Source organism: Rhamphochromis sp. 'chilingali' (assembly GCF_963969265.1).
Source record: "Rhamphochromis sp. 'chilingali' genome assembly, chromosome: 15".
In the NCBI taxonomy this organism is placed as follows: domain Eukaryota; kingdom Metazoa; phylum Chordata; class Actinopteri; order Cichliformes; family Cichlidae; genus Rhamphochromis; species Rhamphochromis sp. 'chilingali'.
In genome coordinates this window covers 7,975,563-7,995,581 of record NC_137942.1, presented here as the reverse complement: position 1 = coordinate 7,995,581, position 20,019 = coordinate 7,975,563, and the positions used below count along the sequence as shown (strand labels likewise).

At 40.4% G+C, this 20,019-nt stretch overlaps 1 protein-coding gene across 1 annotated transcript; it reads right to left on the bottom strand.

Moving 5' to 3' along the window:
* Nucleotides 1–1,912: 1,912 nt before the first annotated feature.
* Nucleotides 1,913–18,523, bottom strand: fbxl20 (F-box and leucine-rich repeat protein 20). Its single transcript, XM_080904486.1, has 15 exons — nucleotides 18,251–18,523; nucleotides 13,192–13,253; nucleotides 12,296–12,350; nucleotides 12,104–12,178; nucleotides 11,094–11,188; nucleotides 10,890–10,958; nucleotides 10,709–10,804; nucleotides 10,192–10,318; nucleotides 9,385–9,459; nucleotides 8,536–8,666; nucleotides 8,097–8,157; nucleotides 7,915–7,959; nucleotides 7,770–7,826; nucleotides 7,432–7,644; nucleotides 1,913–5,335 (listed from the first exon to the last, which is right to left on the bottom strand). The coding sequence occupies exons 1-15, from the start codon at nucleotides 18,290–18,292 to the stop codon at nucleotides 5,228–5,230; spliced, it is 1,311 nt and encodes a 436-aa protein (XP_080760612.1). The 5' UTR covers nucleotides 18,293–18,523; the 3' UTR covers nucleotides 1,913–5,227.
* Between the last annotated feature and the right edge of the window lie 1,496 nt (nucleotides 18,524–20,019).

Genomic DNA, 20,019 nt, shown 5'->3' with positions numbered 1-20,019 from the left:
ACTGAAAGTGTGGCTACCAGCTGCTGCCCACAGAATTAAAGCTTAATTTAAAGTGGCATCAGTATTGCTACCTGCTTTTAAATGCAATCTCATTTCCTACCTGGTTTAATCAGCGTTCTGGGACAAGTTCCTATTGCTTCTCTCCTTTATAAAACACACAGGTGGCAGACAGGGTGGGTTAAATAATAATAGCATTTCAAAAGGAGTTCAATGCTAATATTAACAGAGTGGCATGGAGAAGGACTTCTAAATTTGATTCAAGTTTTTTTTCCTTCTTCTTCTGTCTGCAAAGCGTTTTTTCTCCAAAGGCTGACATCAAAGTTTCCTGTCAGAAACTCTTTGGGCGGGGGTGTGCTAGAGAATGGAGGAAGAAGAAAGGCTACGAGAGGAAGCCTCTGTTATCACATTCATTATTGCTTCACTCAGAGCCAGAGAACAGCACACAACAGAGTGACTGCTGGAAGTTTTAAAAAAAGAGAAACCCAAAACAAAAAAGCATTCAGTTTTCTAGTGTATAGCAGTGTCTGCTGTTAAAAATAAACTTAAGTTAAATATCTCGGTGCAGTGTTGTGCTATGAGCTGTGATCTGATCCAACAATGTTTGAACTCAGAACAGCTGAGAGAGCTGAATGAGGGAAACACACACACTCATTTCAATTTTCCCCTCAAAGCTACTCACCTTTCATCCTCCATGTGATACCCCAGGTGCCAGAACACGCCCCGGCTAAAAATGAACATTAAAACGGAGTGAAAACACATTTGATCTCTTACTGATTTAGACACATGAGGAAACAATGGGAGGATGAGAGGAACAAAATGAGTCCCATGCGGCGGAGGACAGATCCCAGTCCTGACAGCGGTCGTCATGGTGCAGCTACAGGACCAGGGCTGCAGCTCTTTCCATCGCATTAAATTGATACAGATTGTTCATCTGCTCCTCCACCTCAGACATCTGAATGTAAGTGCAAACAAACATAGCTGCATGACTTTGCATGCAGTATGTTGTGAGCTCACATTTGAACCCACAGTCACCAATGTGACAATGTTTTTCACTATACCCAACTGCTTGTCTGCATTTGTGATTAAAATACTTTTATAATAAGCTCGATCTCGAATAAAGGATACAATCAGACCTTTTTAAAGACTGTCACTGACTTTGAGGCTCTGGTAGCCTGACCTGAGTCTTCAGATAACTGTTTTTTTAATATATTGTAGAAATGTTATTGTAGCCATGTAGACAGCCTGAGGAGTTACATGTATATATGAATACCTGACAAATTAATTAAGGCATACAGGAAGAACTTATGTCTTTGGATTCATCTCTAGTCACACTAACATTACAGGAAATCAAGAAATAAATTTAGACATGTATTAATGCTATGCTAAACACGAAAAAGTATTGTTCATATTTCAAATGTTTGCTTTTTGCTGTAAGGCTTTTCCATGTTTGGAAGAGACTTTAGGGCACGTCATGTTAGGAGTGCAGGGGTATTGGTAGATATTTAAAAATCAGAGGAGGATTCATTTTATTTCAGTTTCAGGGTTTTTGTGCATTTTGGCTCACGTTTTCCATTATGATTGAAATCAATACCACCTGTATTTTTCCTTTACGACAGCCACATTTACTTCTATTTGACACGTAGCTAAAGAAAAAAAAAAAAAAAGAATTAAAAAAAATTATATTAATAATAATTATATATTCCAGTCTGGGGCTTCTAGTTTAACCAGTTTTTTTCCTAACTGACGCAAGTCAATTACTTATTGAATAATTGATTCAGAACTGGATCCTGAAATAAGCTGAGAGCTGAAATCATAGCAGCAGAGAGGAGAGTGGCTCATTGCTGCCATCTACTGCTGCGATGATAAACCACCATTAACCACAAAGTGAGAACAAGGTGCAAACAACTCTTAATAATATAGGTATATATTTATTCATACGTACATATTCATTTATAATCGGTTAATTGTAAAAAAAGAAAAAAAGAAAAAAAGAGATTTACAGTAATTTAACTACAGTCATTGTCAAAACTTTTTTTTGTTTAAATATCTCAGGTGCCAATCTACCCTGAACACACACTTGTAAGTTCACCTGTTGCCCTCTGCCTCTGTCCTTATCCACAACCTTACTCCAGTGTTTAGGATCAAACAAACGGACCCAGAGCGTAACTGCTCGACTTCTGTGTAAACTGGTGGAAGATCTGACACACGCACACACAAAGGTGTTTTGTTACTGTAAGGGAAAATAAGTCTGGTGTTTTGCTGTGTAGAGCCTGTAGTGTATTTCTGTACCATGAAAAAAGAAGGAAAAAAAACAAAACAAAAAAAAAAAAAACAAAACAAAAAAAAAAACACAGGTGACAAGTCATTTCTTTTGTACATATATAAAACCTTCAGGAGCAAGTTGAGTACTATTAGTTGTAGTCCGTGTTGTCGGCATGCGTTTATGACTTAACTGGTGCACGACGAGGACAAGCAGATTTGACATCCCAGCTCACAGACTAGATTCCCTGACTTTCTTTTTCCTTGAGTTAACAGTCTTAAAACCAGAGCACAGTGACAGAGTGCATTACATTACTCCACCATTTTGACTCTTGGTTCTTCTCTAATCCCCCATAAACCCCATTCAAACAAAACAGATCAGACTGGATTACACTGGATTCATCTCGGCTTGTATTATCCTGCTTGTCATAGCTGTCAAATCGCACGCACGCAGACACACCGAACAGAATCATCACTCTGCATTTTGCGTGATAGATGCCTGTTGCTGAGCACATCAAAACCAAAGCACAGGGGCATTTGCAGGTAATCAAAATTTTGCAGTGAGTTTTCCTGTTTTTGTTGTATTGAAGCATTTGGATAGGTGCATTATGGGACGGATCCCATTTGGAACGGCAAGGCATAAAAATGAAGAAGAGAAAAGCACACTTAACGGGGGGGGAAAAGAAAATCTTTCCGTCCTTCTCCTTGATGGAAACATTCAATAAGCAGACCGTACGTCATACATACACGTCATTGTGACCGTTAGCCCTAGATTAAAAGAAATTAAAAAATAAATCTGACTCACATTTAACATTTCAAACAATTGCACTGGTGCGAACACTTCTCCTGGACAAAGACTACACTCTGGACATTAACAATAAACTCTGGATAAAAACAAACTCCATCAGATCAAAACTAAGGACTGGAAGAGGGCTCAAACTCAACTTGGAGACACTGAACTTGTGACTTCAAACACAAACAGGCAGAATCCAAACCACAGCAAAACAGAAAAACAAAGAAAGCTCCAGAGGAAAATCGTGTAGAGGAGAAAGCAGTAAAAGACACATTTATAAAATGAAAAGGGAACAGGAGATAATGAATGAAGCCGGTGCAAGTGTAGGACAAGATAATCCATAAGAAAAGGCGCCAATACTTTAAAGGGCAGGGGAGGGGGCTGAAGTCCATTATAGCCCTCTTTTGTGACAAAAATCATTCCATCATATCTGTCAGCAGGCCAGAGCTGTGCGCTCAAGATTCAGTCAACTTCCTCCACCAGTCTGATCTGGTTGTAACCTCCTGCAGCATCACTGGTCCCAGACAGACTGAGGAGGTCACAGGTGGCAGGGTGCAGCACACTATCACTCCGTCCCCTGAAAGGCCTCATAGAAGTTGAGAAGTCGCAGATGCCACTCCAACATCAAGCACATCCTTCCGCCACTGCGTGGGGTTCACCAGTTCCTCGTCATTGGAACCATCAAGGACTCGAAAACAAGCTTGACTTAATGAAATCAAACTAACTGAAAATAGCTTTACTTTGATTGTTTTCAGTTGGCTTTTTCTTTCCATTGTCCTGGTCTGACACCATGAATTAATGCGGTCGGACCTTTTTTGTTGACAAAAGAGAAAAGAAAAAAAAAAAAGTATCTTTTTAACGTCTTCTTTTGTTGACATGAGCCTTCACATGCCAGCATCAGTTTGTTTCACTCCATATCGAGTACTGGGTCATTTTTTTTTACTCTCCAAAAGCTCCAGCACATATTCTCACGCACATCTGCACGTAAACAAGCATGCTCGAGACTCCTCAGAAAGACTCATCGACGGTAATTTCTGCCCCGTCTCATATCATCATGTTGCTGTTTATCTGGCTTCAACTCTCTGACTCCCGCAGTCCTCACATATTTACATTGAGATTTTAAAAAACTAGAGGTGTTACATGCAACATTTGGCATCTTCTCAAGTCCCCACTTGTAAGCCTTAATTGTCCATTTTTAGAAAAATATTAAACTTTGTCTTCTTTTTTATTTTTCCTCTGCACTATATTGAAGCTTCTGATTGTAACAGAGAGAGACAGAGAGAGGTGAGGGCATATTCGCTGCAAGCGCAGTGTATGCGTTAATTGAGGATTTTTTTTATTTATGTGTGTGTGTGTGTTGTTAGTTGTTAGTAGTCTTCAATTTTGAGATGCCGGTTTTGCAAAGTGTCTCATCATTGCTTTATTGTAAGTGCAAATAGCTGCAAGTATTCTTAATAAAATAACATTAAAAAAATCAAAGTTTCTGCTGCATTCTTGTGGGGATGTTGGCAGTTAGGTGGCTACATCGCTGTCCCTCTTTTGAAATAAACAGCCTGTAGAACCAAGCGAACACTGGTTGTACTCAAGTGCAGTTCCTGTCTAGAGGTAGCTGTTGAGTTGACCTTTAAACACTAAGGGAATTGTGTTTGGGAGTTTGAGTGGGATCTTTCAGCCATGTTTAAAAGCTCAAAGTGCTTGATAAGTAAAAAGCTGTAATGGTTTTCCGTTTGAAAGACGGACTCATTCGTTAGGATTTTTTGTTGTACTTCATTTGATGACGAGTTAAATCCCTCAATGGTGATAACATTTTTTAAAACATAAAACTTCTTTGTAATACTGGTGTGTCCACTGAACACAGCCCACGAATGTCCTCCAAAAGTTAATCTGTGTAAATGTGTCTCTTCACTTGAGCTTGTATTAAAGCCTATTGTATATGTTCTGTTTGTGTGCAGTGGTAAGATTTAAGAACATTTTGGGGAAGGTTACCCAAGACCCTGTAGTGTTGTTTGGCTCTCTCCCTCTCTCTGCAGCTCCAAAAGGGGGACACACCAGCATGTAGTCTGTGACAAGGGGCCAGGAGTGGTGGGGGGGAGCAGGTCAGGGGTCAAGTGACTGGCTGCAGGGAGCATGTACGAGGGACACAGCGAGAGGGAAGAGGGGGCTGTTCGCTTTACATCATAGCAGGACACAGCAGCGGCAAAACCTCTGACGGCTGCCCCCGACTGAGGGGGGTGGAGTGACAGGAGCGAAGTATGCATGCACTTTGATGTTAGGCAGATGAGTCTGTAGTAAAAAAAACATAAACGAGAGAGAAACAGATGGAAATGTATTAATCGCTCGTACAAATATGTGGAAAGCTGTTCTGGGACATTTAGTACACCAGTAGCTATAGCTTTGCTGCAAACCTCAAGTTTATTTTTGTTTCAGTAATCAAAAACGATGTCAAACTGCTGTCGACACAGTCAGGCTATGTCTGATTTTCATTCAAATTCAAAGACTAACATAGGATTCAGTGAAGTCTGACTTGATCTGGACAGAGTGTTCACTCACTGCTGTCAAGGAGACAGTTTGTTTTTCACAGCTTAAGTTTTGATTCATCACTTCATGTGGGTGGATCGATGACTCAGACAGAGTTTCATTTGGACAAAATGCATGAATCTGTGTTGTCTGATTCCACCCTCTGCATTACATCTATACTTCGTGATCATGCTGATGAGGAGTAAAGGTTAGAGAGCACCAGTCTAACCTCCTACATCAATAGTGATAGTAGTTTGCATTTTCAGCATTCTTCTGTAAAAGGACAAATGGCTTGACTGACAAAGCAACTTTAAGAATGCAATACCTTTGTGGTAGTGTTTGTGCTCTTGCTACACAGCATTGTTTACAAAGGTAAACAACTAAACATCCATAGTGGTTTCACACAAGAACTCTGGACAATGTCGGGAGAATCAAGTCCAGACATTGTCTTTAGTTGTCCTTTTCCTTATACATTACACACGACAGGAGTTGTCTGTTTTACTTGTTACAACTACTTGAAATATTCTGTATGCTTTTTACAAAGCCTGGTGCCTGGGTAGAGCATACACCAGTGACAAAACTCAACACACAGGTTAATCACACAAACTTTGTGCTAGGTAGTTAAATGTCTGCTCTAGCTGAGACAGACATTTGGATTTTAACAAATGATGTGGAAAAAAAAAAAAACACGTTTTTTTGTTTGTTTGTTTTTTACAAAAAGAAATCCTGTAAAAAAAACAAAAAAAACCAAAAAAAACTACACACCCATCCCATGATTCAATAAATTGTTGAACCGTCTTTAGCAGCAATAAACTGAATCAGTTGTTTTCAAGATGACTTTATTCATCTCTAACATTGCTGAGGAGGAATGTTGGAGGAGGAATGTCACACCCTTCTTTACAACACTGCCTTTTTTATGCACAGCTCGCTTAAAGTACGGCCACAGCATTTCAGTCAGGTTTATGTCTGGACTTTGGCTGTGCCTTTGCAACACCATGATTCTTTTCTTTTTCAGTCATTTTGTTGTAGACATGCTGCTGTGCTTGGGATCATTGTCCTGCTGCATGACCCAGTTTCAGCTCAGAGTTAGCTTTTGGACAGATGGCCTCACATTTGACTCTAGAATATGTTGGTATACAGAGGAGTTCATGGTCAACTCAATGGTTGCAAGGTGTCCAGATCCTGTGGCTGCAAAATGTTTAAAAGTTACATACTGCTAATATGCAGTACTTTGTTTCCACCATACATGCTCACGCTGATCTTATCTGAAATTCTTCCAGATGCCTTGTGATTTATTCAGACGCAAATCTGCAAACCTAAGCCATGCTGCCTATTTTTAGAGAGAAAAGGCTTTCTACTGGCAAACCTTCCAAACAAGCCATGTCTGTTTAGTGTTTTTTATTTCTGCCCAATTGTCCTGTCATGAACATTGAAAATGCTTACTGAGACCTGCAGTGTCTGAAATCTAGTGCTTGGGTTTTCTTTGCATTGTGTCATCTTAGTGAAAATTGACTGGAACGTCCACTCCTGGAAATACCATGAAACATCACTACGAACTCTACTATGAAACATCTGCTTTCATAGTGGGGGTCACATTTGCTGATGATCAGTTAAACAAGTGCATTTGACTCGCAACACCCGGCTGCTACTTACTCAAGAAGAAGCAGTAAGGATGTATTTAGGGTTTTTTCCCCACAGGGCTGCTTACAGTCCTATGAAAATTGTGTTTTTCACAAGTGTGGTAAGATTTATTCAGTCAAAAAGAAATTGAATACATTTACATCAGCAGTACAATTTGTGTTTACCATACATTCTGCAACTGAACAAGCACTTACTCATTACTCGCAGCCCACACAACTCACCCTTAGTCTCTTAATACCGGCGCGAGTGATCTGCTGGCAGTCATAGAGCTCGATGCGATCCAGACTATGGCAACTCTTCAGGTGCTCCAGTGAGGCATCTGTGATCAGGGGGCAGTTGTCCAGCTCTATCACCTCCAGACGGTCGTGAGCACAGGGGCCGCTGCCGAGGTGTCTGATGCCATCATCAGTAATCAGCTCACAGTGGGACAGACTCTGCAGGAACATTGTGGTACCAATACAGATGCTCTATTACTAAACTGTCTATGAAAACAGCCATGACATTATGCTTGAAAATGCTGCAGGAGCAAAATATGTTTGAGTGGCAAGCACACACTTACCAGGACTTGCAAACGGGGGCAGTGGATAGATAACTGGATGAGTGTTCCATCTGTGATCTGATGCAAAAGTGAAAGAAACAAAATTCTCTTAAGCGAAGAAAAGGAGAAAACAGTTCAACCATTATATACCATATTGTTTATTTACCTGCACACATTCTTCTAAATCCATCTTCTCAAGCTCGTGACAATTCTATAGAGAGAAATAACAGAGAAGAAAAGAGATTGCATAATCACTATGGATTTATGCATTTTAAAGGATTTTGTTGGATCCAAAGTTCTGCTTGCCATTTATCTGCAATGCAACCAAGAGGCAGACACCACACTCACCCTTGCTAATGTAGTGAAGCCCACGTCTGTAAGCTGAGAGCAGCGAGCCACTTCTAATATTCTAAAAGGAGGAACACAATGAAGAGTTATACAGTTGAAGGATCACTTAGAGTCCAAAATTTTGAGTTCTTTCACACTTAAAAAGGTAACTGGCTCTACAGTCACAGGCCTCAAGATATCTGTACTGCAGACGGGTCAGTGTAATATCTTTTATTTCCATTCCATTACCTCAATCCTGCAATCTTTAAGCTTAAAATGAGAATTCAGGTCTTTCTTTTTGGAATTTGAAAGCGTATGAACAGTCTCCCGAACATCAGGCAGCCAGGACAAACACTCTTGAAACAAAGATTAGTTGGATTTTTATGTAAAACAAATTAAATATTTTGCAGTTTCTCGCAAAACTCAGAACAAAGTTTGATGTGTAGGTGTGTGACGTCACCTGAGGCGGGGGCAGTTCTGTCCCAGAGCATGCAAGATGGCATCTGTGATGTTGCCACAACCTGACACACACAGAGACTGCAGGCGGTGACAACCCCGGCAAATTGTGATGAGCCCCTCATCTGTGATCTGCTGCTCACAGAAAGACACAGTACGTGTTTGTGTATGAGGGAAGTGAATCAAATCAACATCCACTGTGAAATGTAAAAACATGCCAGGCAAAACTTCTCTGTGTTGTGCTCTCTGGTAGATGTGCAAAAGCAAACAGTGTACAACCCTGTGTCCAAAATCAGTTATACAAACTATAATGAAAAGCAGAATAATATCAAAGTGTCAACTTCATATTAATATGAAAGCATCACTTTCTTTGGGATGCTCTTTATTTACTAGGTTAAATACAAACAGTTTGTATTTAACCTAGTTCTGTTTTTATTTTTAATTACCCTCTTTTCCATTTGAGCATTTACCCACCACAACCGTCAAGAAATATTTAATCAAATTCATAAAGAGCATACATTTTAAAAAATTAGTTTTAACAATTGATATGGTGTCTTTCTACTACTGTCAATATTGTTGTAAAATGATTAAAAGTAACACATTTTAGTTTTTTTATTATATTGGTATGTGGTGTTTTAGAAAACTCATAATATACATGTTAAGAACAGGTAAAAGAAAGCTTGCTTAGAAAAAGAAAACAAAAAGAAAGCTATAGTGAAACGATGACAAAAATCAAAGACGAGATATGAGACGAGAAAGAGATGCAGAGGGGACTAACTGGATTGTGTGAGCAGGCTTTAGGGTCTGGATGTCCGTGTTCTGTGTTTCTTCTATTCTTGTTAAATGTACTTACTGAGCATGTCTGCAAGTTCAATGTGACCAATTCCGGACAGTGAGCTCCGATATGCTTTAGGGCCTCGTCTTCTAGCTGTGGAAAAGATTGGGAAGCATTGGGAAAGAAAACTGATATCTCAATAAGGAATTTCATAAGAGAAAAAGACTAAATCAGCGCAGACTGTTCTTTTTATTTATTTATTGGGTTTTTTGTTGTTTTTTTTTAATCCAATGTCTGTCCCTGATGGTATGCTTTGTTGCATGGGAAAAATTTTCTTTTATGTGTGCAGCTGCCACTTTTTCTTGCAATAAATAAGAAGAACTAGTGAAAGGGAAGATGACAAAAAGTCTAAGATTAAAGTGGACCCTATTCACTACAGTGTTGACTGATAGAAAACAGAGCACCTAAGAAGTCACTACTTTGACTTATAAAAAAAGTTTTATAATAATAATGCATTGGATTTATATAGCGCTTTTCAAGGCACCCAAAGCGCTTTACAATACCACTATTCATTCACTCTCACATTCATACACTGGTGGAGGCAGCTACAGTTGTAGCCACAGCTGCCCTGGGGCAGACTGACAGAAGCGAGGCTGCCATATCGCGCCATCGGCCCCTCTGGCCATCACCAGTAGGCAAGTAGGGTAAAGTGTCTTGCCCAAGGACACAACGACCAGGACAGAGAGCCCAGGGATCGAACCGGCGACCTTCCGGTTACAGATGCGATTCCCAACCCCCTGAGCCACGGTCTCCCCAATGTGTTCAATAAAATGTTACACAGAATGAAATTGCCAGCAACTTATTATAACATAATCACGTGTGTACCTGGGTGCAGCCCTTGAGGAAAAGACATTTGAGACCAGGGCAGGAGCGCACCAGGGCCTGGATGCCATCCTTCGTGACTTGATCACACCAGGAAATGTTCAGCTGCTCCAGCAAAGGACAACCCTCACTGAGAATAGAACAAAGAAAAGGGTGAGCAGCGGAAACTTGCAAAGAATGAAAGGTGCAATGACAATTAGGGGAAATGTTAAATGCATAACAAAATTGAAATCTTCTCACATTATTCGTATCTCTTCTGTGACTTGTGTAGGTTTAAAAAGAAAAAATGAATCACAGCCAACAAGTAGTACATAGGATTGAAGGGACTTATTAAGCTAATTTCCGGCTTCATATATTTATTCTGGAACTCAGCTAAATGGTCATGTTTAATAGAAGGTATTCACCACTGTAACATTATGTTTGAGAGGGACAAAAAAGAACAGACATAACAGGTTCACTTTGATATATGTGCTTTAAAATTAGTGGGAAAACAGCATATCAAAATAACAACTGGCCATACCTGAGCGCTTTGAGTGAAAGGTTGGTGATGGAGGTACACGAGGCGAGGTCCAGGTGCTTTAGCTTTGGACAAAACTTACTGAGGCTATTACACGTGCTGCAGAAGAACAATACAGTGATAAAAAGTGTATTATGATATGTTAGATACATTAACCGCACTGCTGCATGGACTGTTACTATACCTGTCTGTGATCTTGGTGCAACCGTTCAGATTAAGCACCTCAATGTTCCTGCAGTTCTGTGAGAAAGTCCTAAAGAGAGAGAGAGAGAAAGAGAAAAAGAAACATTTGTGTGATATCAGTCATTCTGCACTTCTCTCATTATCTCCCCTCAGGGTCTGAACTAGTATGAGAATTTCAATTAGGCGAGGTCCTCACTAAACTCACCTCAGGGCACTGTCACCCACACCCAGGCAACCCCGCAGGCTCAGCTTCCTAAGGAATCCCCCACATCGCTTTGAAATATTCTCCACCACTCGACCCTGCAACAAAAAGAAACATACTCTTTCTGCTGTATTTGTTTCTACAGCACCTTTAAAGTACCGAGTATAAAGTGACATATAAGCTGCGATCATAAAGTTCACAGACTCCACCTAAAACAAACAAAGATGACACACATGGTTTACATTTGGCTCATTTACTCTTCAAGATCAACTCCTCTTGCACTAGAAAGCCTCCCAGCCATTTTTACATTGGTCTCTTAGAGTTCATCGCAGGTCACGTTCGCATAAACCGCATATCTGCGATTTCTCTGTGGATCTCAAAACTGACACAGCATTAATGTGTTCTGGTGGTTAGAAATTGTTCTGTGACTCACAGACCATGGCTGCTTATAAGGGGAGTACAACCAGGAGCATACTGGTCATTATTTATTTATTATTTTTTACACATTGATGGGGTTGAGAATTCATCTTGCAGGGTTAGACTGTCAAAGTGGAGTTCTACTATTCCCCAGAGCTGTTCTATGGAGGACATATGACTGAAATAACCTAAACTGTGGTACTAAAAATGCAGTTTTACACCATACCCAAACAGTTTTCACCCACAAACCATCCTGCTCATCAAATTAGTCTCTGACTTCATCATCTTCTTCACAATTAAAACTATGTTGATACTGGGATAGGCTCAAACCTAGGGCCATAGATGGTTATTGATACACCCAAGGAGATCCAAACAAACTGCAAGCTGAAGATCCAGTGAAGGTGATAAAAGTGGAACTTCCAGGCGGGGCCCAAAAAACATAGCAACTGCACTTTAAGGGGCACAGTTCTGTGTAAGAAGACTACCATGAAGGGCAGATGGGTCAAATTTGAAGCATGATTTCGTTTTTAATATTTGGAGTTGCAAACATTTATGATCGCATCTGTTAGTAATAAGATATAATGAAATGAACCAACTTCAATGTCCCTCTGAAAGTCAAAGAGGTCGATTCGTTGCCAGTTGCTGCCATCCAAGGCCAGAACATTCCAGGACTAAAAGCAGGGAGCGGAGGGGAGTGGACAGAAATTCTGAGTTATTTAGCATGCACACGCAGAACACATACTATAACTGAAACCACACACACGCACACCTTGTGAACACAGACTCACCCGTGAGACCTGGGCACAGCGACAGAGTGTCACCACATCCAGAAAGGAGAAGATTCTAGAAGACAGACAGGGACGGTTTAGAGACCATGATCCCCGCTGCCAGAAGCTTCCTCTTTACTGCCCTCAACGCAACCCTGTGTGTGCTTCCCCTAACAGCAGAGTGGTGTTGACTAAATCAGCTAATATTGCTTTTACTGTCATCAAAATACATTTCCCTGCTTGCAGAACAGATATGTTTTCTTAAAGTGAGGTCCTGACGGGGAAAGCATTTCTTTCTAAGGAATATAGTTGGATACCGATTAGAGGATCCTACAATGCAGCAAAAAACTGAATTGGGGTTGAAGCAGGGATGCGGTGAGTTGCAGCAGTCTGCCAGCCTCACAAATCACAGCACTGCACCAGGCCAAGCAGCACAGAGTCAGCAGCCGCAACACAGACAGCTTGGCTGGCAAGGCCGAGGTTTGAGTTATGGCCTTCATTTGCTGTTTGCTAAGAGGCTTGTGAGCACCCCCCCCCCCCCCTTTTTTTCTTCTCTCAAATCAATTTAAAAGTTTTATAACCACGAGCACCTGTTTGTAATTATGCTTTTAGCACTGGTTGAGCAGTGGGTGTGTAGAGCCAAGAGAAATTGGCATCCTAGTGTTTGGAATCTTTGTTTAAAAAGGGCAAGTGAACATAAACGATATGATTGTGAGACACACAATATTTGCGTGTGTTAGGGTAACACACAGAGGATGGAGGTGCTGCCTTTGAGTATGATTTTGTGCCGTAGTAAAGTCATGAATGTGACTGTGGAAATTTCAACATGCAAATTTTGCTTTCCTCAAAAAACAAACAATAAAAAAAAAAAAAAAAAAAACTGCAAGTAAGTTAAAGTGCATCAAAACGTCACTCACCTTAGCAACAGCTCTTTAGGTAACTTCTTATTGATGACTGCCTCGTCACTATTTGTGAACATCTAAAAGGGTGGAGAAGATAATATCAGTCCTGGAGGCTATCACAAAGTGACTGGGGCCCCTTTCATCCCCTCTCCTCACTCAAGGACGGCCCCAACACATAAGCAAGGATAAAAGATCATAATCTCATCAGCTGAGATGGATTCAATGTCAATTCCCAGAAAACACAAAGGGTGACAGAAGATAAACTAACACAGGCCACAGCGAGGTGGGACTTTGTACTGTCAACTACAAGGCTGTGATGGCCTATGCTTTCATCTTATCTTTCCTGCATGCATATCCGTCTTAGTACACGTGCTACTGAGTAAGACCCAGTGTTCAAAACAGTAAGTACTGAAACTTTAAACTGGAATTGGTTACAGTACCATATATTTTTGTGACTCTAAGACAAATAATTCGAGCTTCAGCAAACAGCTAAATGGGTTTCCACACAAATAACTGCATGCTGTGTGAGCACAAATTTGACTCCAATTCAGAGAAAAAAAGTCACAGTAAACAAAGAGACAATAAATTTGCATTTATTGAGTCCCAGCTACACACACCCTTCTTACTGAGGAATTTAGGGTTCCCATAATTTGTGGGAAATGATACTGTGCTAAATCACTGAATGCAAGATGTTGAGACAATGGTCCTTGGAAACACGTACTCAATCACAACAGGATGAATGAAGTAACATCTGGCTCAATCCATTTTTCTCCAAACATTCAGAAAACAAAACGTTTATACCAGGGGCGGATCTGGCTTGTAAATAAAAAGTGGCAGAAGGCACATGTTAATTACATGAGGTAAAAGATTTATGACAAGATCAACAAGGTGTTTGTCAATTCTTATTTGCACTACTTGATAGAAACAAATACCACCAATTCCAAAAAGAAAGATTTATTTACCCCGTTTTAACAAAGGGAATGATTTAAAGGTCCCAACAGAGTTCTATTTTGATTATTGGTGTGTATCCTGAAGCCACACAATAGCGTCAGATTTTGAGGGACGTGCACATAAACCCATTCATCAACTCACAAAAACAGACTGTCACGTCTGCCAGTTGAAATTGAGGCCTGGATCTTTACGAAGCACACAAACGCGCACACCCAAATAAGGCATCTTGGGGTCAAAGCTGTTCTATGTCTTTCTGATAAAAACACAAACTCTTTCTCAAGCTGCACACACACACACACACTCACACAGCTGTATGCGGGGGCTGCCTGCCAGCGCAGACGTGTAAAATTTTGAGGGAGTAAGAAGGGACAGACATTTTCTGTTTGGATTTGGGGCAAATTGACTCTGACAGCACGCCTTCCAGAGCGTTGCTTTCTGGCCAAATAATCCAGGGCCGTTTCAAAAGAAGCAGATGTCCGTGGTCAACAGCCATACACAGTACCCTTTTGTAATCTACCATAAAATGATGCAGTATGAATGTGACCATTATGTTTTGGCCACTGCTCAGTTATAAACAGTAATGCAGGGGGTTAAAACAAACAAACAAACAAAAAACAAAACAAGCTGGGTGTTCTGTAGTTTGTAGTAAACCACTGCAGAGGCAAAGGGTAATTTTATTTTTAGGAAATGTGTAAATATTCCTTCCTGGTAATAAATAATTAAATCCTGGTCGTTTGATCGATAGGAGGGGCTTATATTTGAGTTTTAGGTTATTATTGCATACATGCACTGATTGAATTAGGCACAACTAAATATGGTGAAGTCAAGGAACCTGTTTAAGGTCAGAAATTTAAACCAGTTTAAACCTCCAAAATAGTTGTTTACATACTCTTTCTAATTAGTGAATACAATGAGTGGCCATTTAAGTATCTATTTTTCCAGTCTGTTGGGTGGTCTTTTGTTAACAGAATAAAAGTGCAACAGCTCAGTGCTTGCAGCAGAGCTGTGTATTTAACACAACTTCCTTCCCTGCCTTTCAAAATAAAACACTCACTGGCAGACTGCATTTTTGATGACTTACCAGCCAGCATATTTGGTTTCAAGCTTCTTATAACTAACCACCAAAACCTAAAAGCTACTGAGCATACCATTTGTTAAATTTGCTTGGAATTATAATCCTAGGTTAGTGAACAACAAAGGCTTTGTTTAGCTCATATCATAAGTTAAGCCCAACTGATAGATTACTTGGCCAATATCATCAACTGACAGTAGCAGACGCTGTCGATCCCTGCCACGGTGTGACCACACTCCTATCGCCAATTTAGAATGACCAATTAACCCAACTTCCATTTCTCTGACCTGCAGTATCTGTGAGCCACGGGGGCAAACGAGCAAATTCCACACAGAACCCAGGGCCTTCTCACTTTGAGATGACAGTGCTAAATGTTGCACCACCACAAACCACTTAAAAAAGTCAAAAACAAAAAACAACAGCTGTAATTTACAAAGCTTCACATAGTTTGTCCAGCTGAGCAGCTTCATTGTTTAGAACAGTTTCGATCCTTTTTGCAGAATCCCAGCCCTTCCCCATTCCCAAGGGGTCAAAGACTGCAGATATGTCAACAGCTAGAGTCTCACAGAGATACATTAAGTGTCCTTTGGCAATGGCATGAGGTTATAGGAACAAATATGACACATCATGCTTGCCACATATAAATGGTTGTTGATCTGAAAATATTTTACTTGTTATATATTCTATTTATAAGTATTTTGTAAATATTTAAAACTATACTTATTTTTCTTTAACATATGCATTTATATTTCAGATTAGTCTTTACCTTATCAAGATACCAGGTTTATTTTAGATACATATTCCTATTTCTGTTACATTGACTTTAGTTTTTTAACTGTTGTAACTGAAGAATTTCCCCAAATCCTGACTTAATATTTACATCACATCTTATCTTAGCTTGTCTTAGTGGACCCCTTCACATAGTGGGTAAGAACAAACAGGACACAAACTGCAGTCTTCTGGATGGCAAACATCTAACTTTGGACTCAGTTTGTCACTCAGCATCTAATATTGTCAGGATTGGCATTGGTTCCTTGAAACACCCAAGTACAACTTGTATGTTCAATGGGATCTGATGGAACAGTAGTAGCTGATGCCCCCAACGGATCAGATCACGGCTAATCATTTGCTGGTGCAAAGTCCAGCGGCATCTTCACTTTAAGTTATTATCTAGTGTTTTGAATAGACTGCTTAAAAGTTAATAAGCAATGAAAACATCCATTTTCATACTGCTGGCTGATATGTCGATACCCAGATTTTTTATTTTTTTTACTTCCTAAAAATCAGATGTACGTAATCAGATGTATGTATGTATGTATGTATATATATACACACACACACACACACACACACACACACACACACACACACACACACACACACACACACAAAATGTAAAATAATTAGGCCCAGTCATATCTTAAAGCCTTCATAGTACATTGTTATGCTTATGTAGCATTTTGTTCTTAGACAGCAGGCTTACTTGTGTTTCCTGGAGTTTTTAAAAGTAGAATAGGAAGCAGAGCCTTCAACTATCCAGCTCCTGCAACAGGCTTAGGCTGCTGGGTGGCTTCCCATGATGCACTGACCATTTCCTCTTCACTCATTTCTTTTCACCCTCCATGTGTCCATACACCACAACTGCATGTTGGCAATTATTAAATTCAGCTTATCTCCCATAGTTTGCCTTTTCTGCCATCTCTCTCTGCTCCCACAACTGGTCACAGTGGATGGCTGTCCCTCCACGAGCATGGTTCTGCCAGAGGTTTATTTCCCGTTAAAATTCAGTGTTTCCTTCCCACTGTTGCCAAGTGCTCCCTCATTGGTGGTCATATTATCGTTGGGGTTTCTTAAAAAATTTGAAGATCTTTACCTTACAATATAAAAGTGTCCTGAGGCAACTGTTGCTGTGAATTGGTGCTATAATAGATCAAATGTCTTCAAGTTAAAAAAAACAACAACAAGTACATAAATTTGTGAACTACACAAAACAACAACAAAACACAAAACCTTAACTACAGAATGTTTGAAAAATAGAAACTTTTATCTTGAAGGCAAAACATCGCCATTTCCGTTTCTCCCCTCTCCTAAATCCAGATACCTTTAAACAGCAGCTCCGCCGCAGCTGTCGGGCCAGAAGGTAACGGCCTGAGTCGTCAGCTGTTCACCGTTAAAAATAAATAAAACCACACACACAAATCCCACGCTAACTGGGGATTAAACAACATCAAATGCTCGGGCTATACAGGCCAATGTCAGTGGCCGGATACATTTGTTTGTATATAAGTTCGCACCAAAATATTGAGCTACGCTTGCGCGGCTGCGACACAAAGTTTATGGTAATAGCCTTGCATTGGGGGGAAAAAAAAACCCAACAACGACACTGTAGGTAGACAGCGTACATATGGGCCTTTTGAGACGAGTGTAGGTTATGATGTGTGTTACACTGTAATAGCTCGGCACTATTTTCAGATATTTTGTGCTAACACCGGGTGCAGGTAGCAGACTGAGGCCACCACCGCCGCAGCGGCTATAGATATAGCATACATAACGAGGTCTCAAAAGAGAGAAGGGGGGAACATAACAATCCTGCATATGAGGATAATTTTAAGCAGCTTCTTTTCAAAGTGAAACCACTAAATCCTCCACTTCTGCTCATTATGTTGACGTGTGTCGAAGCTTTCCTCGGCGTGCTCTCTGTAGCCTCATTGTCTTTGTTTTGACGGCGCAAAGGGAAACGAGGACAACGTTTAAAGAGCACTCAAAATGCCTTGAAAGTGGCTGCGAGCAGCACGTCGGCTTTAGTGGAAAACACTAACGTGCGTCCTCTCCACGCCAGGCCTCGACAGCCTATATGTTGCTTGAACAACACAACAGTGTTTGACCTAATCCCAAATACTGACTGCGGAAGCTGCATCAATAGCCTCCCCATAAGCGCAGTTTTATAATAATTATAGCAACAGTCAACACGCAGGCCCGGATCGTAGCGGTTATATCGGCTATTTTTAATGTGTCTCAGTGACTGTCAGTTAATGGAAATAATTAACTCACCTCAAACCGGCTCCGCGAAACACCATTTACCTCCTTCCCCATGTCGGACGCTGGTAACCGACTCAATGGATTCGGTGTAGGCGCAGTAAAATGCAGATACGGGCCCTCTCCACGATTATCATGCTACCGTCCTCTCGGTAGCTCCGGTGGTTTGATGTATTTTGACCTGTACCACGAACCACAAAACCTCTTGTTACCGATAAAAACAAAATATATGGGTTACGAGCAGCAGCCAGCCAGCCATAAGCCACTTCTCTTATCAGCTCGATTCGCCCTCACCTCCTCCTCCCCCTATAAGCACAGCTTTCTTTCCATCCACACAATAGCCCGACAGCAGTGGGGCAGACTAAAATTCAGCCGGTACAACCCCTACATCCATAATAAATAAATAACATTAATATGAAAAATAATAAATATAATGACCTTGCTCAGTGCGCACTATTTCTTGCTCTCTGACTGCTCCTTTAACCAAAGCTCACAGAGGAGCAAATATAAATATCAAAGTGGGGTGTCAACCATTTGCCCGCACACGTAGCATGAATACCTATCGAGGGTTTGGGGCCACATGTGATAATTAAAAAGTTAGATCAGACTTAAAGTTCATACAGACTTTGTGAGAAAACATAGGCTAAAAAATTATGTTTCTCTTATAGTATGAAACAAAAACATCTAAAGTGAAGTGCATGTCTGATATGAGCACTGCCACTTTCCACTGTATTAAAAACAGTATTAAAACCAGAATAGAACCTGTGAGTTCGGCATTTTATTAACTATCAGTAACGGTTAACACTCGTTTTTAGATTATTCTATCTCATCTGCTGTTATTAAACATTCCAACTTTGTTATTGCAATAGGGAAACGCCACTTCCTCGTTTCTCCTCGGGCACACCCCTCGTCAACAGCGGGTCCAATCAGCATCCAAGGACGACAGCTCGTAATACTGCGTCATCGTAGAGCGTAAAACTAACACGCCAGACAACACTGAGCATCAATATATTTATAGCAAAGCTAGTGATAGCTAATATGTTCCCTTAATTTCTAATACGCAAATAGTAGTGTTTGACTGGGGTCTGGTGCTCTGTAACTTTAAGAAAACAGCTATTTTTAATTGAACAATTATCTCCTGATGCCCCTAAGGATAAAGAACCCCCTTTTAAAGTGTGTGTAAATAATATACTTTTTGGGGGGTTTTTTAATCCCAAGGTTTGAATTTGAAGAGGACCTTTGCATCTTTTGTTCTTTACTCACTGGCCACTTTATTAGATACATCTGTTCAACCGCTCTTTAATGCAGCTATTTAATCAACCACTTGCATGGCAACAACTCAATGCATTTAAGCTGCTAGAATTGTCAAGTAGACTTGTTGAAGTTCAAATTTATCATCAGAATGGAGAAGAAAAAGTTATTTAAGTGATTTTGTATGTAACTTGGTTTTTAGTGCCAGACAGTCTGGTGTGAGTATTTTAGAAACTGCTGATCTACAGGGATTTTCCCACACAACTGTTTCTAGGGTTTACAGGGAATGGTCCAAAATAAAGAGGAAATATCCAGTGAGCAGCAGTTCTCTGGGTGAAAATGGCTTGTTGATGTCAGAGGTCAGAGGAGAGTGGCCAGACTGCTTCAAGCTGTGTGAAAGGCAACAGCCACTCAAATAACCACTCATCACAACCAATATATGAAGAGCAATCATGAATGCACAATACATCAAACCTTGGAAAAATATTACCTGGTCTGATAAGTCTTGCAACATTTGGATCTTTGGATGTTCT